The sequence below is a fragment of the Zonotrichia albicollis genome, chromosome 6, assembly GCF_047830755.1.
Source record: "Zonotrichia albicollis isolate bZonAlb1 chromosome 6, bZonAlb1.hap1, whole genome shotgun sequence".
In the NCBI taxonomy this organism is placed as follows: Eukaryota; Metazoa; Chordata; class Aves; order Passeriformes; family Passerellidae; genus Zonotrichia; species Zonotrichia albicollis.
Window position 1 is genome coordinate 17,039,231 of NC_133824.1, and position 25,318 is coordinate 17,064,548.

The window sequence follows — 25,318 nt, forward strand, 5'->3', positions numbered from 1 at the left end:
TGTGGGGAGTCAGGCTCACTGGAGCTGCCCACTGGGAAGGGACTTCAGTCCCAGCTTAGGTGGGTGAGAGTGTGACTGCCAGAGTAGGTCCTGGATGGTCAGACAGCAAAGTTTCCCTAACTCAGCATGCCATTTTATTACTGATCCAATACAATCTAACAAAGGCAGCAATAAATGCAGAACTACTAACTTCATAAACCAACTTTTCTTGATGCTGCTTTGGTAATCCAAAGGAACTGAATCATAAAGCTTTATGCTGTTTTACATTAAGATGCTCAGTAATCTTGGAAGTCCTTTGACTCATCACCAGCTCAACAATGGGGAGTTATTGAGTAGGAGACATGTAGGCGCATAAGTTCCTTTCATTTGCATCCTTCCAGGCCAGATGAGTTTGGCTGCTGCAGAACTTGCATCTTGACTGCCTGGGGAATTTTGGTGGAATCCACAGTGGGAGTAGCACAGCACTTAACTGAGTTGTTTATGCTGGTTCAAATAACTTGTGCAGGTGTGTGAAGCAGCACCAGTCCCTGATGAGAGAACCGGCCCTGGGAATTTTCTATAGTTTTGCTTTCATAGCAACACCTGCCTCTACAGGCTCCTTCTCTCCAATCAAGGGGAAATGGAAGACACATATCCCCCAGGACCAGATTAAAGAAAAGCTTTAAAGAAAAAGTGATGCAGTTTTTTCACCCCTGCTGTGAGACAGCAGACACGGCTAGTCATGGAGTAAAGGGAGAGAGCTGATTTGGATTTGGTTGCTAATGAATCTGGTTATAATGTGTGCCTACTCCGTATACAGAGGAGTCTAGACTTCGTGTCTATTAGTGCATCTTTTATTATTTTGTGCGTGCATTTCTGAACACTCAGATATAAAGTTGTTAAATAAACTGTGTCCATTATTCCAAGATACTGGCAGTACTCAATTTTATTTCGATAAGTTGTTTTTCAATTATAAAAATATATGTAATTATCAGCACTTTGTTGTTCACCCTTTCAGCATGAGCACGTAACAGACTTAAATTCTCTCAGAACTCTGTATGCACAGAAGTCACCCTTACACACCTACAGCGGATGTTGGCACGGGTGTTATAAAAGCACGTGAGATTTAAGAAACTGAAGAGTGCTAAGATTTGGAGCATTTTCTCCTGCATCGCCCCAGGCTCGCACCCGGTTGTGTCACATGTCGGACTCTGCCGCGCTCCACCTTTCCTGCGCAGTCAGCGCGTTTCCCGCGGCAGCAGCAGGAATGCTGCTGAGGTAATTTTGCTGGCTCAAAGGCGTACGTGCGGTCCCGTACCGGCCTCGGCGCCGCCGCCACCAGACATCACCAGACACCCTTCCCAAGTTTTCCTAAACACCGGGGGCCGTCCTGCGCCTGCCCCCCGGCAGCGGCGGCCGCTCCCCCTGTGGAGCCCGCAGCAGGGACGCGGTCCCGGGCGGCGCCCCGGGCAGAGCCTCCGCCGCACTGCGTTGGGAGCCGCCGGAGGGGCGGGGAGCGGGGGGGGCGCGCCGCCGGCACGGGGGGGGAACGGCCAACGTCCCCCGCGGGGCGGGCGCGCCGGCTCCGCCTCCCAGGCCACTGCCGGCACGTTCCATTTTCTCCGCGGGGGAACCCTCTTCCCTCGGCCGTGGCGGCTCTGGCCGCCCCGCAGAAACAGAGCGCGGCGCCGGCGGTGTCTTCCTTCGCACGCCGCCCTTAGGCCTGGATGGTGCGGCCCACCTCTACCCGCCGTGCCGGGCAGTGGTAGCGGCCGCTCCTCCCCTTCGCCTTCCCCCCCCGGCGGCGGCGCGGGTGGTGCGTCCCGGCAGCAGGCGCGTCCCGGCCGGCGCCCGCCCCCCCGCGCCGTGTCATTGATGTTGTTGTTTGTGTCGCAGGAGCCGCAGGCCAGGCCGGGGCCGCCGCCCGGGGCCGCCGCCGCGGGGCTGGGGCCGGCGCCAGGGATGTCGGTGTGCGGGGAGGCGGTGGGCGCCGGCTCCCTGCCCAGCGAGCTGGTGGTCCACATTTTCTCCTTCCTGGCGGCCCCCGACCGGCTGCGGGCCTCGGCCGCCTGCTCGCACTGGCGGGAGTGCCTCTTCTACCCGGCGCTCTGGCCGCGCCTCCGCCTCAGCCTCCGCGTCTCGCCCGCCGAGCGCCCGCGCCTCGAGTTCCTCATGCGCAAGTGCGGCTGGTTCGTCCGTGAGCTCCGCGTACAGTTCGCCGCCGACAACTACCCCACCGGCGGCGGCGGGGCGGCGGCGGGCGAGGGCGCCGCGGTGGCGGGGGACGGGGAGGCGCCGCCGCCGCTGAGCCCGCGCTGGCTCGACCTGCTGAGGACTTACCTGGAGCTGGTGCTGTGCGTCCTGAGCAGCGTCCGCAACAACAGGTACGACCGGGGGAGCGCCGTGCCGGGCGGGGGGCAGACGGAGCCCCCGGGCCGCGCGGGGCCCGGTCCGGTCGTCCCGCCGGTTTCTGCGGGCGGAAACAACGCCCGAGCCGGCGGCGGCCGGTTCGTGCTGGGGCTCGGATCTGCGCTGTGTGTGTGTGTGAGAGAATCTCTGAGTTGGGCAGGAACGGGGACGCGCCGCTTCAAACTACCTAATTTTTATCATATAGCGTAGTTTGAGGAGGAATATAGACGCTCAGACGTCCAGTCGGCGAGCGGCTGATCCATACGCAAAACAAATACAGCTGCAGTAATAAAAAGTTCTTCGTCTTTTGGATGGAAGCGGGGAATGCGGCTCTAACGGAGCAAGTGAGAGCCAGGAGTCTGAATTTACTGCATAACAAGACAGCTTTCTCACTTAAAATAAGCATTACTACGGACAGAGTTTAGACCTTGTGTATGCTTGCAAAAAAGTATGAAAAACGAGTAAGGGGGAGTTAAAATTACAGCTCTGACACGCTGAATTACTGCCCCAATAACATACCTTTGCCTTTCCAGCTATGAGGTCTTTCGTTGTAGAAAAGCTGAGCTTTCATGCCACCTCTCGTTTTAACTGCCTGTCTGAGGTTTGAGGAGGTTTTATGTTCTTTTGTTCATTGAAAAATATGTTCGTGTGTAGGACTTTCTCGGCCCAATTGAATTTAAAAGGTAGAAATATTTTCGTGTGGTTTGTAGTTGAGATGTGTTTTTCACACACTTATTTTGGCAGGTTAGCTAATTTCCTGAGCTTTGAGGTCCTTAAGACAAAAATACTTGCATTCTCTTCACTGTGTGGGGGTGTGATAGAGATAATAAGATGATAATCAGATATCCTAATGTATGGCCTCTAGTCAGCATGTAAGGAAAGCAAGGATATTACAGTTAGGTTATGATGAGTTTGGAAAGCCATGTAGATTTTAGGATAGGAAATAGTTAATATTATTTCCCCTCTGTGCGCATGTAGCTTCACTTATCAAGGGAAGAAAAAAAGCTGCAAGTGTTTTAGGGCATCTTTAGGATGAATTAAACCTTGTGGATGGCCTTTAGAAAACTTAACTGCAACTGAGTCATGGTCTTGTTACCGCCCCCTTTGATTCCAGAGGTATGAGAGAGTAGCTTGAGGCCTTCCTTGTGTCTTTATTTTGAATTGAAGCAAGAGAACTTTAAATGCAGTTCCTCGTTGGTTTGAGATGAATGCAAATGCGGTGTGTGAAGTCTCGCTTTCAGTTCCTCTGCTCTGTTGCCCCCAGCAGGTCCTTCCTGTGGTGCAGCTGCGATGGCTGAGAGTTACAGACCTCGCTTCAGAAAGCAGCTCGTTAGTCCAGCTCACCTTTATCTTAATTAATTTCTTGCCTGTGAATCCTTGGTGTGCGAATCGTGATCGTCTGGCTTGATGGGTCTCCTCTTGCATTTCAGGAGCTTTCACTGAACTGTGGACTCTGTGGGAAATCCAGCTAGTATTATAAGAGGAAAAAATATTGAGGTGGTTGTTGTGATTGTCTGATCTGAGGCAGATATCATGACATGGGCTTGGAATTTTAAAATAGGTAGTATCTATAGGAGCTGTTGCATGGGGATGTTGTTAGAAAACTAAATTGTTTCTTTTTTTCCTCACTGAAGTTCGAGGCTGTCAAAATTAACTGCGATGTGAGAAGGCTTTTGATACACTTTTTCTTTTGAAAATTTCTCCATGGCCTTATCTGAAATCTGTACTAGGATACTTGCTTTCTGAAGTTCATTTTACAGATTCTGTATGCACAGTGGGACTCAGGACTGCAGTAAAACACTGTGCAGAAATAATTGTTTCTCCAGTACTTGTTCTCTGGTAGATTAGTATCATTTTGGTGGTAAAACAGGGAAGAAAAGTTACCCACTTTGATAGGATTTTGCATTGCCATACTCTCTTGCTGTCTCTAAATCATTTATATGCTGCTCTTTTGGCTTGAAATGAATGATGCATGACTGGGTAACACAGGGTACCTGATTATTACAGCAGCCTTTTTTTAATGGGCATTTAAAAAACTGGGGGAAGAGTGGCGTAATTTACATTAAGTACTTGACCTTTTTTCAGTTTTACTTTCAGAATAGAGATTTTTTTTTTCCCTTTAACAGACTAGGTTTTTAGTTTATTTTGATGTTTGAGGGATTTTTTCCTTGCAAAATAACTACCTATAAATTATTAGTTCTTAGGTAGAACACTGTGTTTTAGTTTTTTAAGTGGATTTTTGAGGTTGAAAAGAGGTGAGGAGGAGTATTACCACGTGCCAAATTGCTGCTTAGTTCTTACTGTGACCACCTTATGTCTAAACCAGAGACCTTGCCACCTGCTTGATGCTTAGTTTTGTCTAAGGAGGGACTGCAGTCCATAATTAATTTCTCTGCTTCTCCTTATTTATCTGTAACTCAAGGGCTGTTAATAATTCATTCTTGTTTTCACTGTATTTCACTGTACGCAACATAGCAATTGTAATTTCCAAAATAATGTAAATGGAATTTTTTAACTTCTTCAGTGGCTGAATCGCTGTAAATGCATTCCTTTTGGAATTAAGTTTAGAACAGGACAGTCTTTCATAACTCCTGTCAGCCCTTGTGATAGCTTTTTGGCAGATAAGAAACAGCATCACAAAGCCAGATTTCTTCCTTTTGAGCTCTCAAGTGTATAATGGAACATTTTTTGAACTTAACTGTGTAGAGTTGTTTTGGAATTTTAAATTTATTATTAAGCAATGCAGTAGCAACCTTACTCCTTGCAAGAAAAATCATGTATTTTAAATGGCTGCAGATTTCCTTGAGGATTTACAATACTGCAGGACCTAAGAAAAGTAATTACTAAAAGTAATGAAATTTCTAAATGCTCTCTTGGCTAGAGGAGAATGATGTATGGTTTTGCTACTAAGAGCATTTTCTGTACAACAAGAAATTGCTAGTTTCTAAGCAAATCTGTGTGTTAAGTCTCAAGAAAAATATTTTGGAGTGACCTTTTCTAGTTCTGATGGAATTAAGGAAAAAACAACTTGTTTGCTACTTGTTTTAAAAACAACTGAAAATTTTTTGACAAATATTCCTGCTGCCAGCCAGTTGCCATCCAAAAAGGTATGTTCAAGGTCTGTCTCATATTTGAAGCAGAGCTCAAGTTGTTTTGTGGGTGGCAACATATGAAGTAATAGGATTGGGACCTTGATGAGCTCTAAGGATCTATCATTTATTTAATGAAAAGGTACTAAAATAGTGCTTATAGTGATCTGTAACTTTTCCTTTAGCTTTTATGTTTATGATAGCAAATGTAGCAAAATAACAAAGCTTATAACTGTTTAAAACTGCTGTTCTACCTACTACTGAGAAAAAGGATGTGGGTGGGCATGATTTATTAAGTCCTCATGATCTGCTTCTTCTTGGTCTGATCTTTCAAAACTGAGCTCTAGAAGGCAGGGTGGGAGTGTGACAAACTTTGTTTGCACTTATGTGCACACAACAGCTAATAAGCACCTTGTGATCATTCAGTAGGAAAATCCTGTTCTTTTATGTAACTCTAAGATACCAAAGTATTGTCTCCTCTGCTCCTCCTTCCTTGCTTACAAAGGAACATAGGAAGGTAGTGACACACACACACACCCCTCTTTTCCTCTGCAGCATGTTAAATTGTGTGACTTGATTGATCTTTGCTATGGAAACAAAAATGCAGATTACTATAAAGCTGTGGTGTCTTGCTGAAGTATGGTATCTCTTGGAGTTACCAAAAATTGGTGAATTGCTCATAGCAGTAGGCTGCATCTGGTTTTGATGTTTTCTAATGACTGTTTTCTATTAGTCTAAACAGGCAGCTGAAACTGGCAGAAACTAGTGCAGTAATACAATATGTGCCTTAGCACTTTGTTCGCCCTGAACGTAAGCAAGGACATTTTGTGCTTTTTTGTAAATTGGGTATTAAGAAAGACCGGCCAAAACTGAAGATGGAGCCTAGTAAGAAGCTTTTTATTTCTAGTACACTGTTTCAGCTAGCGGAAAATAAATGTTTTAGAAATCCTTCCAAAACACAAGTTTTACCCCCAGCTGTATGTATGGATACTATACAGGATTAAGATGCCATTATGACTTTTAGCAAAAGATAAGTAACTTTTTAATAATTTTATTTAAATATCAATCACTTCATGGACTCTCTGAAATGAAGATGAGCAGTGAGCTGAATGTCATGGAGTTGTATAAAAGTGCAAATAGTAGCAAAAATCTAACATTGTGTTGAACTGTGATCAGATTTGTAGATGGTAATAACTGTGCTGTGAATGGAAGAATAATTGGATATTGTCATTGGTTAAGTTTTCAGGCAGAGAACTTTTCCATTTGTCTCTGTACTGCATGAAATGGCAGTCAAAAAAATGAAGTAAAAATATGTGGGGTGCTGGTAATTAGTGTTCCATGTGTGCTGTGCTTTGGTGGTCCTCTTAATGCCTGCCTGCATCTGCTGTAGCATTGGCTGGTGGTATGAGTGGCACAAACCCAGACCTGTGTTTGATGTGAGTATGGAGGTGATTCAGAACTGTTCTTGAGACTGCATTTTGGCTCTTGACTCTCATAAATAAGTCACCAAGATCAAAAGATAAAAGTTTCTTACAGCATTGTCTGTGAACACTACTTTTCAAACCTGGTAGAGGTTTCTGCTACTTTCCTGTCATACCAGATTATCTCTTACAGCTTTTGAGGAAAAAAGAGCCCAAAATACTTTCAAGTTGGGTGTGCCAATGTTTTAGGTTTCCCTGCCAAACTTATTCTTTAGTATGGTCAGGCAATGTCTTAGACAATATTCTACAAAATATGTAGAATATTGATAATATTTTAAGGCTTAGTTTATTTTAGTGTATCATCAGTACAATAGGCCTATATTTAAAATACAAAATATTAAATGTTTGGAATTTCAGACACAGTTGTAAATTCTAGGTATTTGACTCCAGTATTTGTCAGACTTTATATGGAGCTCATGGATCTCGCTATTAAGTTGTTGTTCTCCTATAGAAAAAGGTAGCAGGTGCAACAGTGGATAGATTTGAGGCAATCAGGATGCTGGTTTTGAGTACAGGAACTTTACAACAGGTAAATTATGATTTATGGTAGATAATAATTTAGACTGCAACTCATACCTACTAAAAATGTAAAACTTGGCTACTGAAACTTTTTTTGCCCCATCTTCTCTTGGTAGAATATCAGGTTGTACTGTGGAGGTAGTGAACTGTACCAGAGCTTCCCTGTGGTTTGAGCATGGTAATCATATTGCATTTTCCTCAAGGCTGATTTGAAATACTAGTATATGCTTTGTGAGCCAGAAGAAATAAGGATTTATGGTAACTCATGTAATTGTGAGCTACAGGTTAATTGGCATCTACTGTTTAGGATTAATTTGATTTATGTGTCCATTTGTGGTGAAACTGGAGTTTCTGCCTTGTTAATTATCAATTGCAGACTAGTCCTTGCATGTTAGGAGTAAATCTAATTTATAGGCTATATAAATAAAAGAAATGTTGACCCAAAACTTAGTCAGCTACAAGAATAATAATAGTAAATGCTGCACAGCTACTTTAAAAGTGCAGTCATTTGCATACCTGTTTCTTGATCTGTTTTAGGAATAGAAAAGATACAAGTCAGAAAACTGAACTAGGGAAAGGAAAGGTGACTGTCTAGTCCACTGTGTCATGTTCAGCATCAACTCAGAGGTTCTTCTTTCACTTCTTTTTAGGTATCCCTTCTAAAGGTTAAAATCATATGTCATGGTGGAGCACTACCATGACTTTACTCCAGTAAAGATACTCTATACTATACTCTAATATTCTCCATCAGAATTCCTTACTGATGGAGAATATTAGAAAAGCTTCCCCTACTTTGATACAACAGAAATGAGACATTTGATTAGAGTGTGGGGAACTTTTGCTTTTCCTGTCTGAGGTTTATCATGCCTTGATGGAGGCAGGTTTGGGCTCCCATTTGTAACCCAGCTGACGTCAGTTCTCAGGCAGGGTTGTTTGTGGTTGTATTCTACTTGGCCATTAAATGCAGTGTTAAATGTTGAAAGGAGTAACTGTTTGATGTTTTCATTGTGACACTTAACACACATTTTCCAGGGATTAAAAATTGTGTGAAACCACTCCTGATTTTTCTTTGTGGTGCTAAGACTTGCTGAAAATACTCCAGTGCAGACTGAAAAGCAGTATTTGATCTTACAGCTGCTTTCAGCAGTTTGTGTAGTCCTCTTCCCCTTTGGTCTCGTTTGCTGTAGTTCCATAAGTGCCTGCATGAGTTTCCCAACAAAGGCTGTGTTCCATGTAATAGTGGGGTTTATTGCCTGCCTTTGTCTTATCCAGAATGATTTCCCACACCATTTCAGTTTTGTGTACAGATTCCTTTTTATTTTGTTGTTTCCTAGGAACCTCCAGAAGTTAAGTCTCTTTGGGGATATAAGCATTCTGCAGCAACATGGAACCATATCAAATACCTACCTTGGAAAGGTTGATCCTGATGGCAAGAAGATTAAGCAGTAAGTTATATTTGTAAATTATCAAATACAGGAGAATAATAATAAAAATAATGATAATAATAGTATTAAATGACAGGACTTTCAGAAGTTCCTGAAATACGTGACTGAGAAGCTTTAAGTTTTTTACCAGGGTGAAAATCTAAGTTCTTGTTCCTGTTATTTACATGAAGTTGTCTGGTTTTTGGCTGTTGTATTTTTGTTGGGTTTTTTCCCTCCATTCTCAGTAGGATGAGAATCCTTTCTTTTCTCTTTTCATTGTGTTCTAGAAACAATATTATATTAATGCCACAGAAGGGGAGGAGGGGTGAGGAGCTGTTACCAGCACCTCTTACTATTGCTGTACATAAAAAAAATTGGAAAAGGAAGTAATCTGTTGTATTTCACAAGAGTTAAAAACATATTTGTGTCTATGTTCTCTTTCAAGTTTGCTCAAAACTTGAGAGAGAAACAGAGAAACTGTTGAAACACGTAACTGCTACAACTTATTTCAAATTGCATCTGAAAACTAGGTTATGTATTTGCAGAATTCCTGAAAGATCACAGCTCCCAGTGTGCTTGCATAGTTCAGAGATGTATTTTAGCTTGCCATTATTACATTACAGGACAGTCCTTGAATGCTTATAATCCAAACAGTTATTTGTTCTTCTTTGGAAAAGGTTAAATACACTATAAACAGCTACTGACTTCTGGAATAAATTACCACAGAGGGAGTGATGCTGACTTAACTATTTTAGCAGTACTGCTAAAACTTCTGATACAATAAAACCTGAATACCATAATTTTAATTTGTGTCAGTTTAAACGTCTTTCACCCAGTAGCTTGGGAGTAGAGTAAGTACAGCCACTCTAGGTCTTTACTGTTTTTTGTTTTGAGTGATTTTTAGAACCAGTGTAGGTATATTATCAGATTAATGTATGTATGTGCATACAGTCATCAAACTGAATGTTTGGTCCTGACCTAAATTTGCAAACCAGTGCAAACAGAGCTGTGAGTCACATACTGTGTCTTTTTCATCTGTTATGTTTCCAGTGCAGAACTTGGAGCAGTTTGTAATTCTGTCTAATGTATGTACTGTAGTGCTGTGTGCAGGTAAAAGACTCATTTAGTAAAAGCTCCTTTGTTTGATACCCTTTGTGAAAATATATTATCAAATCTTTGCAAAGGAGCTTGAAGGGAGCCATCTAAGCAGATGTTTACTCAGCTGAGTGCATGGTCAAATGTTTCTTCAAGCCAGTATTCACGTTTTGGAACCATAAACCATTCAGAACTGATTATCTAACTTGTTTGTCTTTTAGATTAATATTAACCTTTGCACATTTTGGAATGAGCAAATAAATAATAAATGCTACTTCTTTTTAGTTTAGTTAATTTTGGTGTTGGGTTTTTGTGTTTGTTTGTTTCTTGTTGTGAGTTTTTGGTTGGTTGGTTTTTGGGTTTTTTTTTTTGTGGGGGTGGTGTTTTCTTTTGTTGATTCTTTTTTTTGGGGGGGGTTATTGTTGGTAGGTTCTTTTTTTTTTCTAGAATAGAACAGTGTATTTGGGACCAGCTAGTCCTTGTCTAAATTAAAGGAAAGCTGACTGTTTTATTCAGTTGTCTGAAGTCTGAGAGCTAGCAGCAGACTTAGTTCAGAAAGTAAATCTTTATGGCTTCTTAGCCTTGTTTTTTGCACTTGGGGTTTGCATCAGTAAGTTGCAAAATGTGAATGCTGATAACTAAAAGTGAAAGGTGTAAGCAACCTTTGGAGCCTGTGTTACTGGTTGTTGAGGATTTTTGGAACCTGTATGGTGATGAACCTTATTAGCTGTTTCAGAAACTTCCTGCAGTTAAAGGAGTCAGGGAAAAAAAGTTGATTGCTGAAATCTGACTTTGAGCTGGGTGTAACAGGCTGTAGGTGCAATCTCAGCTCCTGCAGAGCCATTAGGATGCTTCTCAGGTTTAAGGCTAAGGGTTTTCCTGAGGCAGAGGAGGCTTTGCAGCATATTTTCAAAAACACACGTTTGTATGAGTTTGTGATGCTTATTCCTTTTCTATACACCATGTGTGTCCCTGGTTACTTTCTAAAATTCTCTTTACAACTGTTTCTTAGTGTTGGGATGCTCAGTGTAAACAGTTCATTTGTCTTGAGTTGAATAAAGGGTAGTTGTCTAAAATTTTGGCTTTCTGAAATCTGCTTCTCATGATCGATCCATGTGGTTCAGATAGTTTGGTTTCCAAAAGAACCACTTTAGCCTCTGTTATTGAACAAAATACTTTGATTGATAGTATTTAATTAAACAAATGGCCTCCATATGGACCTTAGTAATCTGTCTGCTTCCTGTCCAGGGCCATGGATGTGCTTCAGTCCTGGTTAGGACTGGTTTGGGAGCTTAAACACTAACTGTGCCTATTTAGTCAAGCTTTGGTCTGTCCTCTGGATGAAAGCACCATTTAGGACGTTAATTGTGAAAGTACATTAAAAAAATTTTTTTTAAAGTTGTTTGTTTCAGTATAATAATGTGTAGGTTACAGGTCAATGGTGACCCTCCCATAAGTGCTGCCTGCAGGGAGCAAAGGGGGCTGATGGCACTTGTTGAGGCATTAGTAGACTGCATTGCTTTTTGACATGTGCTGAGTGAGTTCTGCTTGCATTTTCTGTTATATGCTCAAATTTCAGTTTTATAAGTGAGCTCTGAAATAATTGCGTTAAGTTAGCATAAATGTTGTGGTACCTGCTGGGCAGTTGGGGTAAAATTAACATGGTAATAGAGTGGGTGTTGATTTCCAAGAATTCACGTGTCTATTTTTCAGAATGCAGTTCAGGCTATTTTTGCAAACTGAAGTTAGATGCAGTCTGTTTATGAAAAATAGAATGTGCATAAGAATTTGCTAGGGAGGAAAAGACCAAACCTGCTAGGATGTTAAAAAAATTATTTGAAATGTGTTAAAATTAATTACTTCTATCTTATATAGTGCTTTCTGTCTGGCCTTTCTAAAAAGCAGGTATTAAAAACAATTCAGAAATTATTACTGTTAAATGTTCTCTATTGACATGTTTGATCTCTGTCTGGCTAAAAACTGGAGAAAGTTTTCTTAGGACCTACAGTCATTAGAGTAGCAGCACAAATCTGCATACTTGTGTAAATACTTTGATGCTTGCAATAAAAAGTTGATGGCATTAAATCATATTCTCTCTTTTAAAAAGTTTTTTACTGCAGTTCGTTCCCACTGGGGAAAAAAGCTACCCTGGAGCTGCAGAGTCCTGTGTCATATTTCCCTTTATTAAATTTTGCTGGCACTAAAACAGTATTTTTGTAAACTCGGATGTTTAAGGTGTATGAGAACCCCAATTTAAACAGATTTTTACTGTAGTGAGGCATATAGGTGGTAGCATTCTACTGACCACTTCAAAATTAACTTGTCATCAAGAGTTCTGTAAAATATTGAAAGCACTATTAAGATTGATTACCTGGGCTGTTACAAAATAAATCCTACCATTGCTGCAACCTTTACAGCACCTTTTGTAGATGTGTCTGGGGGGAGGGAAGAGTCTTTGGAAGAAATTTGGGATTGCTGTGGTAGAATCTTTTTCTTTGGGGGATTGTGAGATAATCTGCCTTCAATTGAGCATTGGCAAGAATAATGATGAAACAAACATTGCCAGGATCAAATAAGTTTCTTCTTAACTCTAAATCTAGGAATAAAATGGAAAAACTGCACTGTTCTGTGGGTCGTACCTGTTGTTTAAAACAGTTTCATTTGTGTCACAGTTGTGAGTCCTCAATTTTAAATAAAATATTTGGAGAAATCTGGAAATATTAGTCTTTTTACCTGATGACTATCATAGGTAAAACCTTGGGAACTGAGGTGTAAAATAAATACAGTAACCACACCAGCTTTTCCATTTGGGTGAAGTCAGGCCTTGCAAACCCAGTAACTTCATAGGAGAAGGAAGAAAGAACATGTAGGCAAGGGAGGGGATGAACAGGGATTTGCCAAGAGAGAGGATGAGTGAACGCTGATCTTTCAACTTTATTACAACAGAAGGGTTATGGGGCATCAGAGGTAGTAGGTGACAGGTTCAGAGCAAGCAAGAAGAGGAGATAATCACACTGCAAAGTTCTTTATTATTGGGTGTTATGGTTGCTAAACCCTTTTTCCCCTAAGGGGGGAACCTGGATGAATTTGTAGAAGTGAAGTCTCTGAGAGTTGCAAAATACATAAAGCCACATCTGCTCAGAACTGAGTTATGAAGTTCGGGAAACTGGAGAGATATTTGATAAGTTGCCCCATGCCTGTCACCTTAGGGTGCTAGTGTTTCTCTGCTGTCAGTCAGCATACTGGCCTAAACCTTTATTTTGCCTGGACATTATCTCTTTTAAAATTATGTGGATGAGAATAAATTTTTAAACTTTTTTTTGCTTAGATGTATAAACTATACAGATCCTCATAGCAGTAAAAGAAATGTTCTGTGCAAAACCATTACCTGATTTGGGGGACAAAAATTTCTGCTGTTTTTATACTGGATCTTATTTCTTGATATTTTGTGGTTTTATGGCATCTTATTTCTTGATGTCATAGCCTGGTTCAACTGCTTCTCTGTAATGCTGACCAGGGCTTGAGATCAAAATACTTTCCTACACATGTGTCTAATATGCTAAAACAACACTTGTCATTTGGACAGGAGGACTCTTTTGGGTCTTTACAGCTTTGGAATGGAGACTGGAAAAATACTTACATGGAGAAAGTTTTTAGAGTGTGACTGTACTATTAGAATTTAATATTGAAAAATTAAAATACTTCTGTTGCATTCTTGAGCAAAATATCTTAACGTGGAGAACATCTATTCACTTATAAAAAGGGGTAGGAGAGGTGAGTGCATCAGAATAAGTTCATAGTAATCTGGCACTGATAATTTGAGATTGAAATGTTACTAGGTCCAAGTTGCTTTGGTAAAACATGAACCTGTTGGCTCCTGAAAATCCAGTTAGTTGTACATTTGGAATTATTTATTAAAGTATCTTCTTGTATGTTTGTTCCTTACCCTCTGATGAGCAAATTAAGCAGGTAATGTTACATCATTCTAACTTACTCTCAACACCAAGTTTGTCACTTTTCATTGAAAATTACTTTTTTCCCTACTAAATTTGCAGTTTTGGAGAAGTTAGGAAATACAAAAAGCTGTTTTTAAAAACAAGAGCTGCATTTGGAAAGCATTACAGGTTTTCTTATTTGCATAACCTTAAAATGTATGTGGGAGGGTGTTAAATACATGCTGGAAAATACATGAAGTGAAGGCTTATAGTGTGTCACCGTTTTTGAAAGACAAAATACCTATTTCTTTTAGTTTACAGTTTTAACCTTTTAAGTGCAGTGGATGTTAGAATGCTCTGGGAGGTCTGCAGCCTGGCTGCAGTTCATAAGAACTATAATAATAGCATCTTCCTGCAGAATAAGGCTATAAATGATGGAAGGGTAATTCTTGAATGAAACAATTGAATGGTATGCAGTTGGTAAGACTAAACCATGTTTAATAGGATCACTGTCTGTTTTGTTTACTTACAGAATCCAACAGCTGTTTGAAGAGATATTAGGCAATAGCAGGCAATTGAAATGGCTGTCTTGTGGGTTAATGCTGCAAATAGTAACTCCCACATCATTGTCCTCCTTATCAAACCCCATAGCCAACACCATGGAACATCTGAGCTTGTTGGACAACCACATCCCTGGTAATACCACTCTTATCACTGCGGTCGAATTGGAGCGCTTTGTGAATCTGCGTTCGCTCGCTTTGGATTTCTGTGATTTCACAGCTGAAATGGCAAGAGTCCTGGCTGACAGCAACCACGTGCCTTTGCATCGACTGTCTCTCCTGGTCCACAGTGTTTCCATAATGCACAAGTCCTTGGACAACATGCCAAAAGATGAGAATTGGCAGGCGCTGACTCGCAACAGCACTAATCTTCGGGTCTATATAATGGCCTTTGATGTCGAGAGTGATGATATGTTAAGGATTCTTAAGCCCAGTATCCCCCTAGAGAGGATTCACTTTGACAGCTATGTCACTTGTGTTTCAGGAGCTGTTGTTGATCTCATATCCAGGCAGTATGACAAGTTCCTCACTCATTTTATACTAATGAATGATGTGATAGATATGTCTGCCTTCCCAGATCTCAGTGACAACCGGAATGAAGATCCTCTTGTCTTGTTAGCCTGGAGGTGCACAAGACTGTCTCTCCTAGCTGTTCATGGTAGGTAACATTGCATGGGCATAGTATGTGACTTTTAAATGCTTACAAGCCTTCTGCCTTTCTAATCATAGTGTGCTTTAGTGGCATGTTATACAAAAGGCTGCTGCACTGTTGCTATACATGCTGTTGTTGAAGGTGTTTAATATATATGAGTTCTAAACCTGCCTGTGTCTTACTAACTTCTGTTGAGAAGTCACATAGGATTTTTATTAAACTCCTCACAGAAATGAGGATAACTTAAGAAGTGAGCATTCCAGGAGACTTATCCTGCAAGTGGTCTGCACTGTGCAAGTTCCATTAAGTGACTGGTTACGTGTATGTGAACTGAAAACACTTGCTGTTTTTCTGTGAGCTCATATGCTGGCAGGATTAGATGATTTTGCTTCCTATTTGTAAATAACACGGGTTAAGTGGCCCAAAGCTGAGAAGAAGAAATGTGTTACCAATTTGGTAAGACTACCAGCAGATGAAGGCTGAAAAGTATGTAGAGGGGGGTTGCCTCACTGAATGTGTTGGTTTCACCAGTAATACCAGAGCTAGGTTTATCCCACTTATTTATTTGCCATATAGTAGCAAATAACTTTTAGAATTTATTCAGCTCTGTCATCAATAGAGAACTTGGTGGTAGAAGCTACAGCAGTCTGGCAAATTTTAAGGCACTCAAAACTGAAATAATGCAGAATAATGTTTTTTTTATTTGTGCTGGAATCAGCTTACCAAGACCAAGTTTGCTGATGCATGAAGGAGTTAAGCAATGGCTATTGTGTTGCATAAGAATAAATGTGTTTCATCAGACTGCTTGGGGGAGTAAATCTCCAGTTGTTCAGTGCAAACAGGACACCTTCAGCAGCAGGAGGTGGACATTCAGATTTCCATCAGTTGAAGTCAGAAGGTCCTGCTGTATTTTCTGTATTTGCTCTTTTTTTCCCTGTGGTCTTTTACTGAAAAATCGTTGCTGGGAGCAGGGAAGGTATGATCAATTGGGCTGTCTCTCCTTAATAGTTTCCTGGTGAGACAGATTTTGGGTGCTGGTACATGATTGTGCCAATCTAGGCACAATGGCTTTTAGCACTAGGCACTGTGGCTTTTAGCAGTTTCTTCTAGAATTTGGATCAGGACATGTTTGAGGACCTTTAAAAAAAATAAAATTGTGTTACCTTAAATTACCCTCCTGCTACAGAAAAGCCCTCTAATATATTATCTAACTCTAAAAGCTAGTGAAGCATCTGAACATAAGCTAGTCTAAGTATCATATCAGCATGAATCTCTATTCAGTAGAAACTATTAGTCTATGCAGAGTATTGGGAAAGCAAACATCCCTTATGCTTCTGTCTAGCAAATGGTTGTTGCTACATCACCTGTCTTTGGAGAGATGCTGTGTCTGCCTGTGTGAGAAAATGGCCAAATATCACCCTGCTGTTACATTGGGATTTGCATTCTTTACCCTTCTTTTCTCTGTCCTTGCAGCAGAAGCTGGCTAAGCTGCTTTTAAATGCCTCCTGATCTTTTCTAAGTTGTGGACATAACTTTTCTAGTCCTATACTGCAAGCATCGTTCTTGGAGAGTAGTAGCTGTAGATGGAACACTATTAGGAAGAAATATCCAGTACAGTGTCTTAGCCTCATGCTTGGATTCCCTGAGATTTACCATATAATGTTTTCTGGCTCTACCTGTCATATTATATTGTGAAGTTTCCTTCAGGAAAAGAAGGTGGTTTTGTTCAAGGTGCCATAATTTGCTTGAAGTGCTCAGGTTTCTTCTTCTGTCTCCTGAAGTCGTTATTCTTCAGCTTCTAGTGCTTCTCAGGGTTTTGTGTGTGTGTGTGTTTCCTCTTCTGGTATAAGTTTGCTTTTGAAAAAGCTTTTATTTCCATCTACTTGTGGCTGCCACTTGTCATTGACTGAAAGGGGAAAACATATGCTAAGGACACTTCCCATGGGCTGCCTCAAGATTGTCTTTTGGGGGAAGTCATTGTCTTGCCACTGACAAATGGTGGAAATGTCCAGGAGCCAGAGGAAGGCAGATGTTCAATACATTCTTGCAGAACGAAGAAAGGGTTGTAAAGAGTGTGTGACCATTTGGGATGGGATGGAGACAGTAGGATATCATAGTGGTGGTTCACTGGCACTGTGAATAAAAAGCATGGTCCATCTGTGAGAACAAAGGCCTTTTTTATTTTTTCTTCCTCCTTAAGGGAAGGATACTTCCACATGGATTTTTATGACTCTGTGTCATCATGGTGAAGTTTTATTCTGTCCATGAGCAAAACTAAAGTTGAAATTTTTACTAGCAAGGAAGAATAAATTACAGTGTGCTCATGGTAAATTTGTTGTTCAGTGATACCAGTAGTGAAGTGATCAAAGGAGAGTTCATGTAAAATGAGATGAAGTTGAGAATAAGATGATCTAGTGCATAGAGGACCTCATCATAAAAAGTTACAGCAAAAGCCATATACCTGCCCAAATGATGGTAAAGGGTTTTGTGTACTGGGCTTTTTTTTTTTTTTTTTTTTTTTTTTTTTCTTTATTCTTGCACTTGCTTTCAAAGATTTCTTTGGTAAGTTCCTTTACAGTTGAGATAACTGGAAGGTGGTGTGAGCTCCATGTCCTGACAGGAGTGTGTCATCATACAGGGAAGAATTTTCCATTGAGTTCAATGTCCCTGTTAAGGAAGGGACACTGAATTAAGCTGCCTGAATTAAAACAGCTTCTGTGGTTGTGTTGGAGGTGAAGTATCCAGCAGATGAAGATTGTGGGAATTCATGCATTTGTAGTGGTTAATATACCAGAAATGAGCCTTACAGATATGTGCAGGCTTCTTTGTTGAACATCTACCCTAACCAACATAATTCCAGAGACACAATAGAAAAAAGTAAAAGAAAACAGAACAGAAATTTCTTTTATTTATTACTTTGACATCTTTTCTTCATTCTCTGACAATCTATTTTGATACGTTATGATGTGGAGCGTGTTAACTGCATTGTTGGAGGACCAAGCCACAGTTAGCTTTTACTGCTCAGCACTTCATCTTTCCCAGTTCAAATATTGTGCAGACTGCAGCTTTACTTGGAATCTACTTGGGCATCTCACCAAGAAGTTTAGCACCTGCAAGAATGATGATCATGGCAGAAATGAGCCTTGCCTTTTGCAGTGGAAGGGCTGATTTGGCAGAGCTCCCCAAAAGGGACGTTCCCATCTGTGGTTTGCATCTGAATAGGGAGGAACTTTGCATTTCTCTTAGCCAGGGCACAGAAAGTTTACAAGTAACTGGCGGGGAGTAGGAGTTTTTAAAGAGAAATGCTTATATACAGGGTCAAGAGAGGGAAGCTTTGTAATTATATTTTGTCTTGGACAGAATAAAAAGATACATGCAGTTTATCTTACATATATTTATATATATATAATATGTACATAAACACACACTGGGATGACATGAAGAGGCTTTCAGTTTGTGTGCATGCTGACTTTGTTTGGTGGTGGCTTGGTTTTTTTTTAATAAGCCTACTTTCTAAAGCAATGAAAGCAAATACTTTTTTCTAGCATAAGCAGAGTTTTAAAGCATTCCTTTTATGCATTCAGTTAATTAATAACTCACTTTTTTCGTTCTAATTTTACTACACAATAAATCACAGGATGTTTGAAGTTTTATATAAACTTACGGTAGTCCACTGCTCTGCAAGTAGGAAAAAAAGATCTAGAAAAGGTTGATTAAATGATCTGAAATATTTTTATACTTACTTATTCAGAGTGTAAAATGGAGGCTTCACCACTTGAAACCAGAAAGCCCCCACCATGCCCTAGGGGAATTCTGCCAGATGGAACATGATGGAATAGGTTGGGAGAGATAGTGGGATGGTCTGGTATTAAATACTAGAGTAAGAAAATACCTTGTAGGAAAATGACAGAACAACTTTGTTTTTCTTTCCCCGTAGGTTACACAGTCTGGGCTCATAATCTTATAGCAATTGCTCGTCTTCGTGGCTCTGACCTGAAAGTACTGGAAGTCACAGAAGAAAGCATTGAATTCGACCAAGGAGAACTGGCTGATCAGGATGTGGATCCAGTACACAATTTCATTGAGCAAGTGTCTCTCGGATTGGGTCGCCCTTGGCACGCCGTCATGGACATAGAGCTGCTCAGTGTCTTCACTGAGCCAACGCGTCACTTCTACAGAGAGATGCAAAGCTTCAGTGAAGGCATTTAGCTCCTTATTTACAATTCCTGTGGTTACATATGCAAGTAGGGTCCTATTATGTTTTTTCGGTAGTGTGAATTAACCCCTTTTGTGCTGTGTTTAATCAGTATTAGCTATATAGAATTATATATGTGTATTCTACTTCTTGATCAAAGAACGTAGTCGGGTATTGGTTTAGAAGCTGAAAGTGGCAGTGTTTAGGGTTTTCACGGTTAATGGACTTGTCTACCAAACCTTGCAAAGATACAGCCAAAGGCTGTCTGAGGTTGCCGGCTAACTTTACTTTACTTGAGTAACTGCATTTTGAATTCTTTTGCTATTCTATTGGAGTCCTGTGCTCGGGAGCCAACTGTTTTTAATACCCATATCCATAGCCCAGTGGATCTCTATGCTGTCATTGTGTGCTTAATCCAGTAGCATGCTACTTAATAGGCTTAAGGGACGAGAAGTCTGTCCAGGGCTGTTCACTGTAAGACTCTTACCTTGCTTGATTTCACGTGCGGATTCTGCAGCATGGCTTAACTCCATTCTCGGCTTTCCTTAGCTGCTAAGCGGCGGTGTGAAACACTAGTGGTTCAGGTTCCTGCACTTACACATCCACTCCATAAAGCTGTAGTCTTTTGGATTCTTTGCAAGCTCCTCCTTGTTTGTTCTCACGTTCTGTCATCTTCCTTAAAAGTTAGCTTTGGGCCAAAGTTTAAAAGGAGAAAGCAAGAAATGTGCGCTCCGGTGAGGTAAACGCATAACAGTGAAGATTTCAATACAAAGGTCTACACCTGCAAACAAACATTAGTCGTGAAATCCCTAACAACCAAGTCACTGGATTTTCTCTGTCAGCGCCTGTGTCAGCTGCCAAAGAATAGATTAAAAACGAAGAAGTGCCCACATGCTGGCAGGGGCAGGCCAACTTTTGGCCAGCCAGATACTGCTAGATTGTAATATATAAGGTCGAATTTCGACCTGTGGTACACAGCTGTGCTGTGGCTCAGTCAGCAACCTCAGAACTCTTAACAAACATGCACCTGTTTCACTGTGAATAGTGAATGTAAAGGAAGGAAAGGAAACAAATACAAAGCTTGTTCTATCACAGGTATGAGCTGCTATGATGCATGAAGAACATTCCATGAAGTATGTTTTAAAATCTTGTTATATCTGAGAGGCTTTAGAAGCCGATGTAACTGTTTCAGGGCAACCGCGGTACAGACGTGGTCTCTGTGAGACTTCCACCTGACCCCAGTTTTAAGTGGTACGAATGTTGTGCATTTAATGTTTAAAGGACAGTCTGCAATAATAAAGTAAGTGGCCAACGTGGGTGCCCAGCAGTGCTGAGACCTGGCTGCTATATTGTAAGCTTTGGAAAACACAATTTATGCAACAGATGTCCAGATATGATTCTATTTATGGAAAAAGTTTATATGTGTTTTACAAATGGTTTTACCATCTTATATTAAAATGACCTTTTGACAGGTGTGCGCTGTTTTGTCTCCAGTGAGCACATACCATGCGGATTTTATATGTACATCAGTAGAGTGAATCCACTGGCACAGTGTGTGTATATGCCAGATGTGGTGAGATTTTATCTTATAAATGTGATCAGATTAAAAAAAAACTCCTGACAGAAAATGTAAGGAAACCAGCTGAATGTTTGAATTGATGACTGATGTTGTATGGTTTATGTTAAATGTTATATTCTTTTAATCAATGAATAAAGCATTAAAAATTGATCGCTGTATAAAATACTTTATTGTTATCAGCATGAAGATTTCTAGAATTAAAATGCAACATCGTTCATAAGATGTGTATAACTAGTAGCTCCCATTGTGTTTAGGTCAGCAGAAAAATCTAAAATAAGTCACACAATTTTTTAAAATTTGGCTGAATTTTGTCAACACTTTTTGGGGTGGTGGAGGAATGGGAAGGATGCTTTGCTAAAGATCAGACCAGTTAGCACAAACAGTATATCATTATATGACCTATTAGACTGATACAGTAAACTGTGGATTGTAGAATATAGAAGACTATTTTTGAGAAATTACTTCATCAATTGCAATTGCTTAAATCAAAATCTAATGTGCTCAAGAAAAATGTGTAGTACTTCTTTGGTGTCCCACTATTAAATAGATTATGAATACCTGCAACGCTTCAGTTTGACGTTTTATCCATACTCAGAGTACACAGCTGTGCCTTCTGAATGAAAGCTGCAATGTCTGCTCAGCTGGTGGAGAGCTGCTGAGCCCTGCAGTGGCTGACTGTGCTGTGAGGCTTGTCAGAGTGGCTGGTCAGTGTGTGCATGCCAAGCACAGACTTCATTCGAGCTCCTGAACTTCATGGTACCATAGCCCAAACTGCTGCCAAGTGGGAAAACTGCACTGCTTGTTCAAGCAGTTTCCTGGATCTTCCAGATGTGGTAAGCAAGATCGTTTGCCAATGTACTGAAGAGACGCTGTGGGGGATTAAGATAAAATAAATACAGTTACAGCTTTTCATGTTCCAGGAAAGTGAAATACTGGGACTTGTTTCGGTGCCTTTCAGGGCTCGGCCTCAGAAGGGAGGCTTATGTAGCAGATAAATCTGATGGTGATTGCTCAGCAGCATCTGAACCTGAAGTTTGGTTTTGAAGGGTTCAGGATTTCAGGAAGTCACACAGAAAAAGCCAGAAACAAAGCAAATTCTGTGTCCTCCGGTTTAAACAGTTGCAGAATGGTAATTTTATCTCTGCAAGCTATGGCATTTTATGGGTAACTGCCTTACTAAATAGAGTTGGGAAGTAACCTGTTTGCCTTTCTGTTGTATAAATGTGTTTTTAATCTATTTGGTCTAACCTATTTTCTGCTTTGTTTTAATTAACTTAATCTTGAAAGATATGATGAGGAGCAGGGGAAGCAGCTCACTTAACTGCAGCAGGGGCCTGTGCAGCCCTTTCACTCGCTGCAGCTGTAGCCAGAGCTGGCGCTTAGTAATGGCTGTGCATTGTCAGAATGCTCCAGGTCTGATTTGTTTCATACAGCCTGGAGTCTGCTCACCGGTTGTGGCTTGTGTCAGGGATGAAGTCACTGTACCTAAAACAGATGGCTAGAATCCATCTTGGAAGTTTCAGGGAGTCCATTAGAGCAGGAGGGTGTGGTGAAAGCCATACCTTAAGCAGTGGTGGAGAAATGCACCCCTGATTTTTCTTCTCTCTTAGGAATAGATAGAAGTGAAGTTTGTTGTCTGCCTGTATTTTCAGCAGTAATCTTTATTAGTGATACCCCAGGATGAAGGTATTCAAGCTGAAGTGATCTGTAATTGTTAAGAAATTCAGATAATATTCTCTTGCATTTGGAGTGGGACCTTACAAAATATTGCAAAATTACTTTGAACTTGCAAGATCCCAAAAGGAATTTTACTTTTGTTGTTTCTTTGTATTTGCTGAAGAGATGGCAATGTCAGTCTTTTGCATTCTAGGCTGAGCTGTAGAAGCTTGGAACACAAGCCTTCATCTGTCAAAATTTATTCTTATGCTTATTCTTTTGGGGGTGGCAGAACAGGGACTTCCTCACATACACTTTTGTGTGGCCTTTCTGCTTCCTGTTACATGAACCTGACCTTGCCTCCAAATTTGCAAATAAAATTTTGGACTGCTACTAGGGAGGGGGAAAATGTTTCAAATTATGCCATTCTCTCTGCAGGATGATCCAACCCATGCTTTTCCTGCATTTTCTTAGTTCAGCTAGCTTTCCTTTTGCCTGCAGTTTTCAGTACCATTGTGGGCATAGACTGTTTTGGTGGAGGAAGAATTTTTCAGAGTTAACTTAGAACAAGTATTTAACCCACGTGGAAAAAATACTGTGTTTGCTCAGAAAACAGAGATGCATTCATAAATAGTTTTTGCACCTCCCAGGTGAGTTGGGCAAGGAATGAAAAAGGTTTATGGCAGTGTTATCAGCCCAGGATTTCTGTGCTATACCCTGGTTCTCTGTGCAGGGGCAAGGCTGTATTTGGCAGTTCTGGTTGCCCCTAGGGCTGTTGACAAGGACAAGGATAAAACTCAGTAATTCCTTTGAGAATCCTTGTGAAGTCTCTCAGGCAAACTCATAGCCATCAACTAATTGGCTAAAGCTGATGCAACAGCCACGTTAAACTACATGGTTTATTTAACATGGATGATGCTTTAAAATGTCTGTTGTCAGAATCTGTAATTGAATCCCTGGAGTACAAATGCTTAACCTAAATGCTTTGAGGGCTAAACTAGAAGTAGAAGGGATAAAGAAATTGTAGGAGTGAGCCATGGAAGAGTTCTACAGCTGAAACAAGCCAACGTGGAAACAGTGGTAGGAGCAGGAAGACTGAGCTACAAGAGAAAATGCTCTCTTGGCAGACTCTACCTAAGCAATTACAAAAAAAGTGGGCTGGAGTTTTTTTTTGGTAACTTCTAATTATGGGGTGTGGTGGCTGCATTTACATTAAAGCCTGAAACTGTGTTATGTGTGTGTGCATGCAGAGAATGGAGGCTGCTGGTTGAACTGCTGCTGACTTGGGGCTTGCTAAAACCAGTTTGCTTCTTTATCTTAGAGGGTCCCTTACCAAGTGACTGAATTGAGTCCTTACATTATTTTCAAGCTGAAGCCAAGCTGTCAGAACAGCCACCAGCTGCTGGCAGAAATCTTTAGGTTGTACAGTCACCAGTGAAAGCTGAGCTGGGCCCTGCCCAGGTGCAGCCCGGCCCTGCACTGTGCCTGCTGGACAGCCACTCCTGCCGGGGAAGCACCACACAGGAACCTGAGGAGGTGAACCAGGTACCACCCCCACTCCTTTCACAGACAAAGACTTTAATGCTGCAGTTTGCCACTTCCTTCTTGTACTTTTTAATTCTGCTTTTGTCCTGCCCAGCATTTTCCTAATACTGAAAAACCTAATACTGAAAAACCTGAAACCTAATAAACCAAACTTATGTTGAGACAGTAAAAACACACCCCTCCTACTGGTTTGCTGCAGACTTGTGTCTTCAAAAGCAAGGGCTGGGCTGTGCTAGAGCATATCCTAGCTATGACTCCTTGCTCCCAGGTCATAAAAACCCACTGTACACATCTTCACTAAACACTACTCCACTCCAGCTTTTGAAGAGTAATGGGAGAGTTGCTCAGCTTTTCTGCTGCCTCTTCCCCCTCAGTGTCATGGCAGGAGAACTGCCACAGTGCAGAGCTTGAGAGCTGAAAGATCACCTAGGAGGCCATGAACAGAGGGGACTCCAGTGAAGAATCATGGTTATTCATCTTTACCTATCTATTATACCATGGTACCAGTGACATTGCTTTCATTTTCTGTAGATTTTTATTAACTGTTTCCATTTGTTTTCACATCCTATTCATAAAGCAGCAAGTATCACTTTTGGCATGCAGAGAGACTCCCTGTACAGCTCAACCAGCACAAAGCAGCTGGACTTTTACAATAAGATTCACATGATTTAATTTTATACACCTCTGAAGAGACTACTCAAGTTAGAAATGCCTAATTTAAAATGACTATTGTACAGTGGAAATCACTTATTCACAATATTCATAGGTATTTAATTCTTTATTTACAAAATACTATCCTGAGAATTTTTCCTATTAAGCTTCAATTTGAGCGAAGTACTTTGTATACACCTAAGTAACAATGGTTACTTAACATAAGGAAAAATGCCAGTAGGAGAGCACAAAACTGGTTCAGGACATTCCTCAGATGACTGTCAAGTCTCCTGCTGTGGTTCTGGTTCTACAGCTGATGGATTTGACTGAGATGGTTCAACTCTATTTTCAGGAGGAGGTGGTGGAGGCAAAAATCCAGGTCGTGGAGGTGGATAGTGAGGATAAGGTCTCATTGGAAATGGATTTCTTACTGTGAGAGAATCAGAGTAATGCAGTTAATATCAATCACAACAGTAGACATGTACACCTCCTCCTCCTGCTGGCTTACTGTTCAGCTAGGCCTATCTAACTAGAAGTCACATGTCAGGA

General features: G+C 41.0%; 2 protein-coding genes across 8 annotated transcripts in view; one reads left to right on the plus strand and one right to left on the minus strand.

The window, feature by feature from the left end:
• Window positions 1-1,780: 1,780 nt before the first annotated feature.
• FBXO33 (F-box protein 33) lies at window positions 1,781-21,067 on the plus strand. Its single transcript, XM_005479818.4, has 4 exons — window positions 1,781-2,363; window positions 8,812-8,922; window positions 14,464-15,149; window positions 19,081-21,067. Exons 1-4 carry the CDS (start codon window positions 1,855-1,857, stop codon window positions 19,350-19,352), a joined length of 1,578 nt encoding a protein of 525 aa, XP_005479875.1. The 5' UTR covers window positions 1,781-1,854; the 3' UTR covers window positions 19,353-21,067.
• Window positions 20,265-25,318, minus strand: part of MIA2 (MIA SH3 domain ER export factor 2) — a 39,390-nt gene continuing 34,336 nt past the window's right edge. For all 7 annotated transcript variants that reach the window (XM_074542641.1, XM_026792605.2, XM_026792610.2 and 4 more), the window contains one exon: window positions 20,265-25,199. In XM_074542641.1, coding sequence (XP_074398742.1) covers window positions 25,051-25,199 — 149 coding nt within the window. In that variant the 3' untranslated portion in view covers window positions 20,265-25,050. The remainder of the gene's footprint in view (window positions 25,200-25,318) is intronic.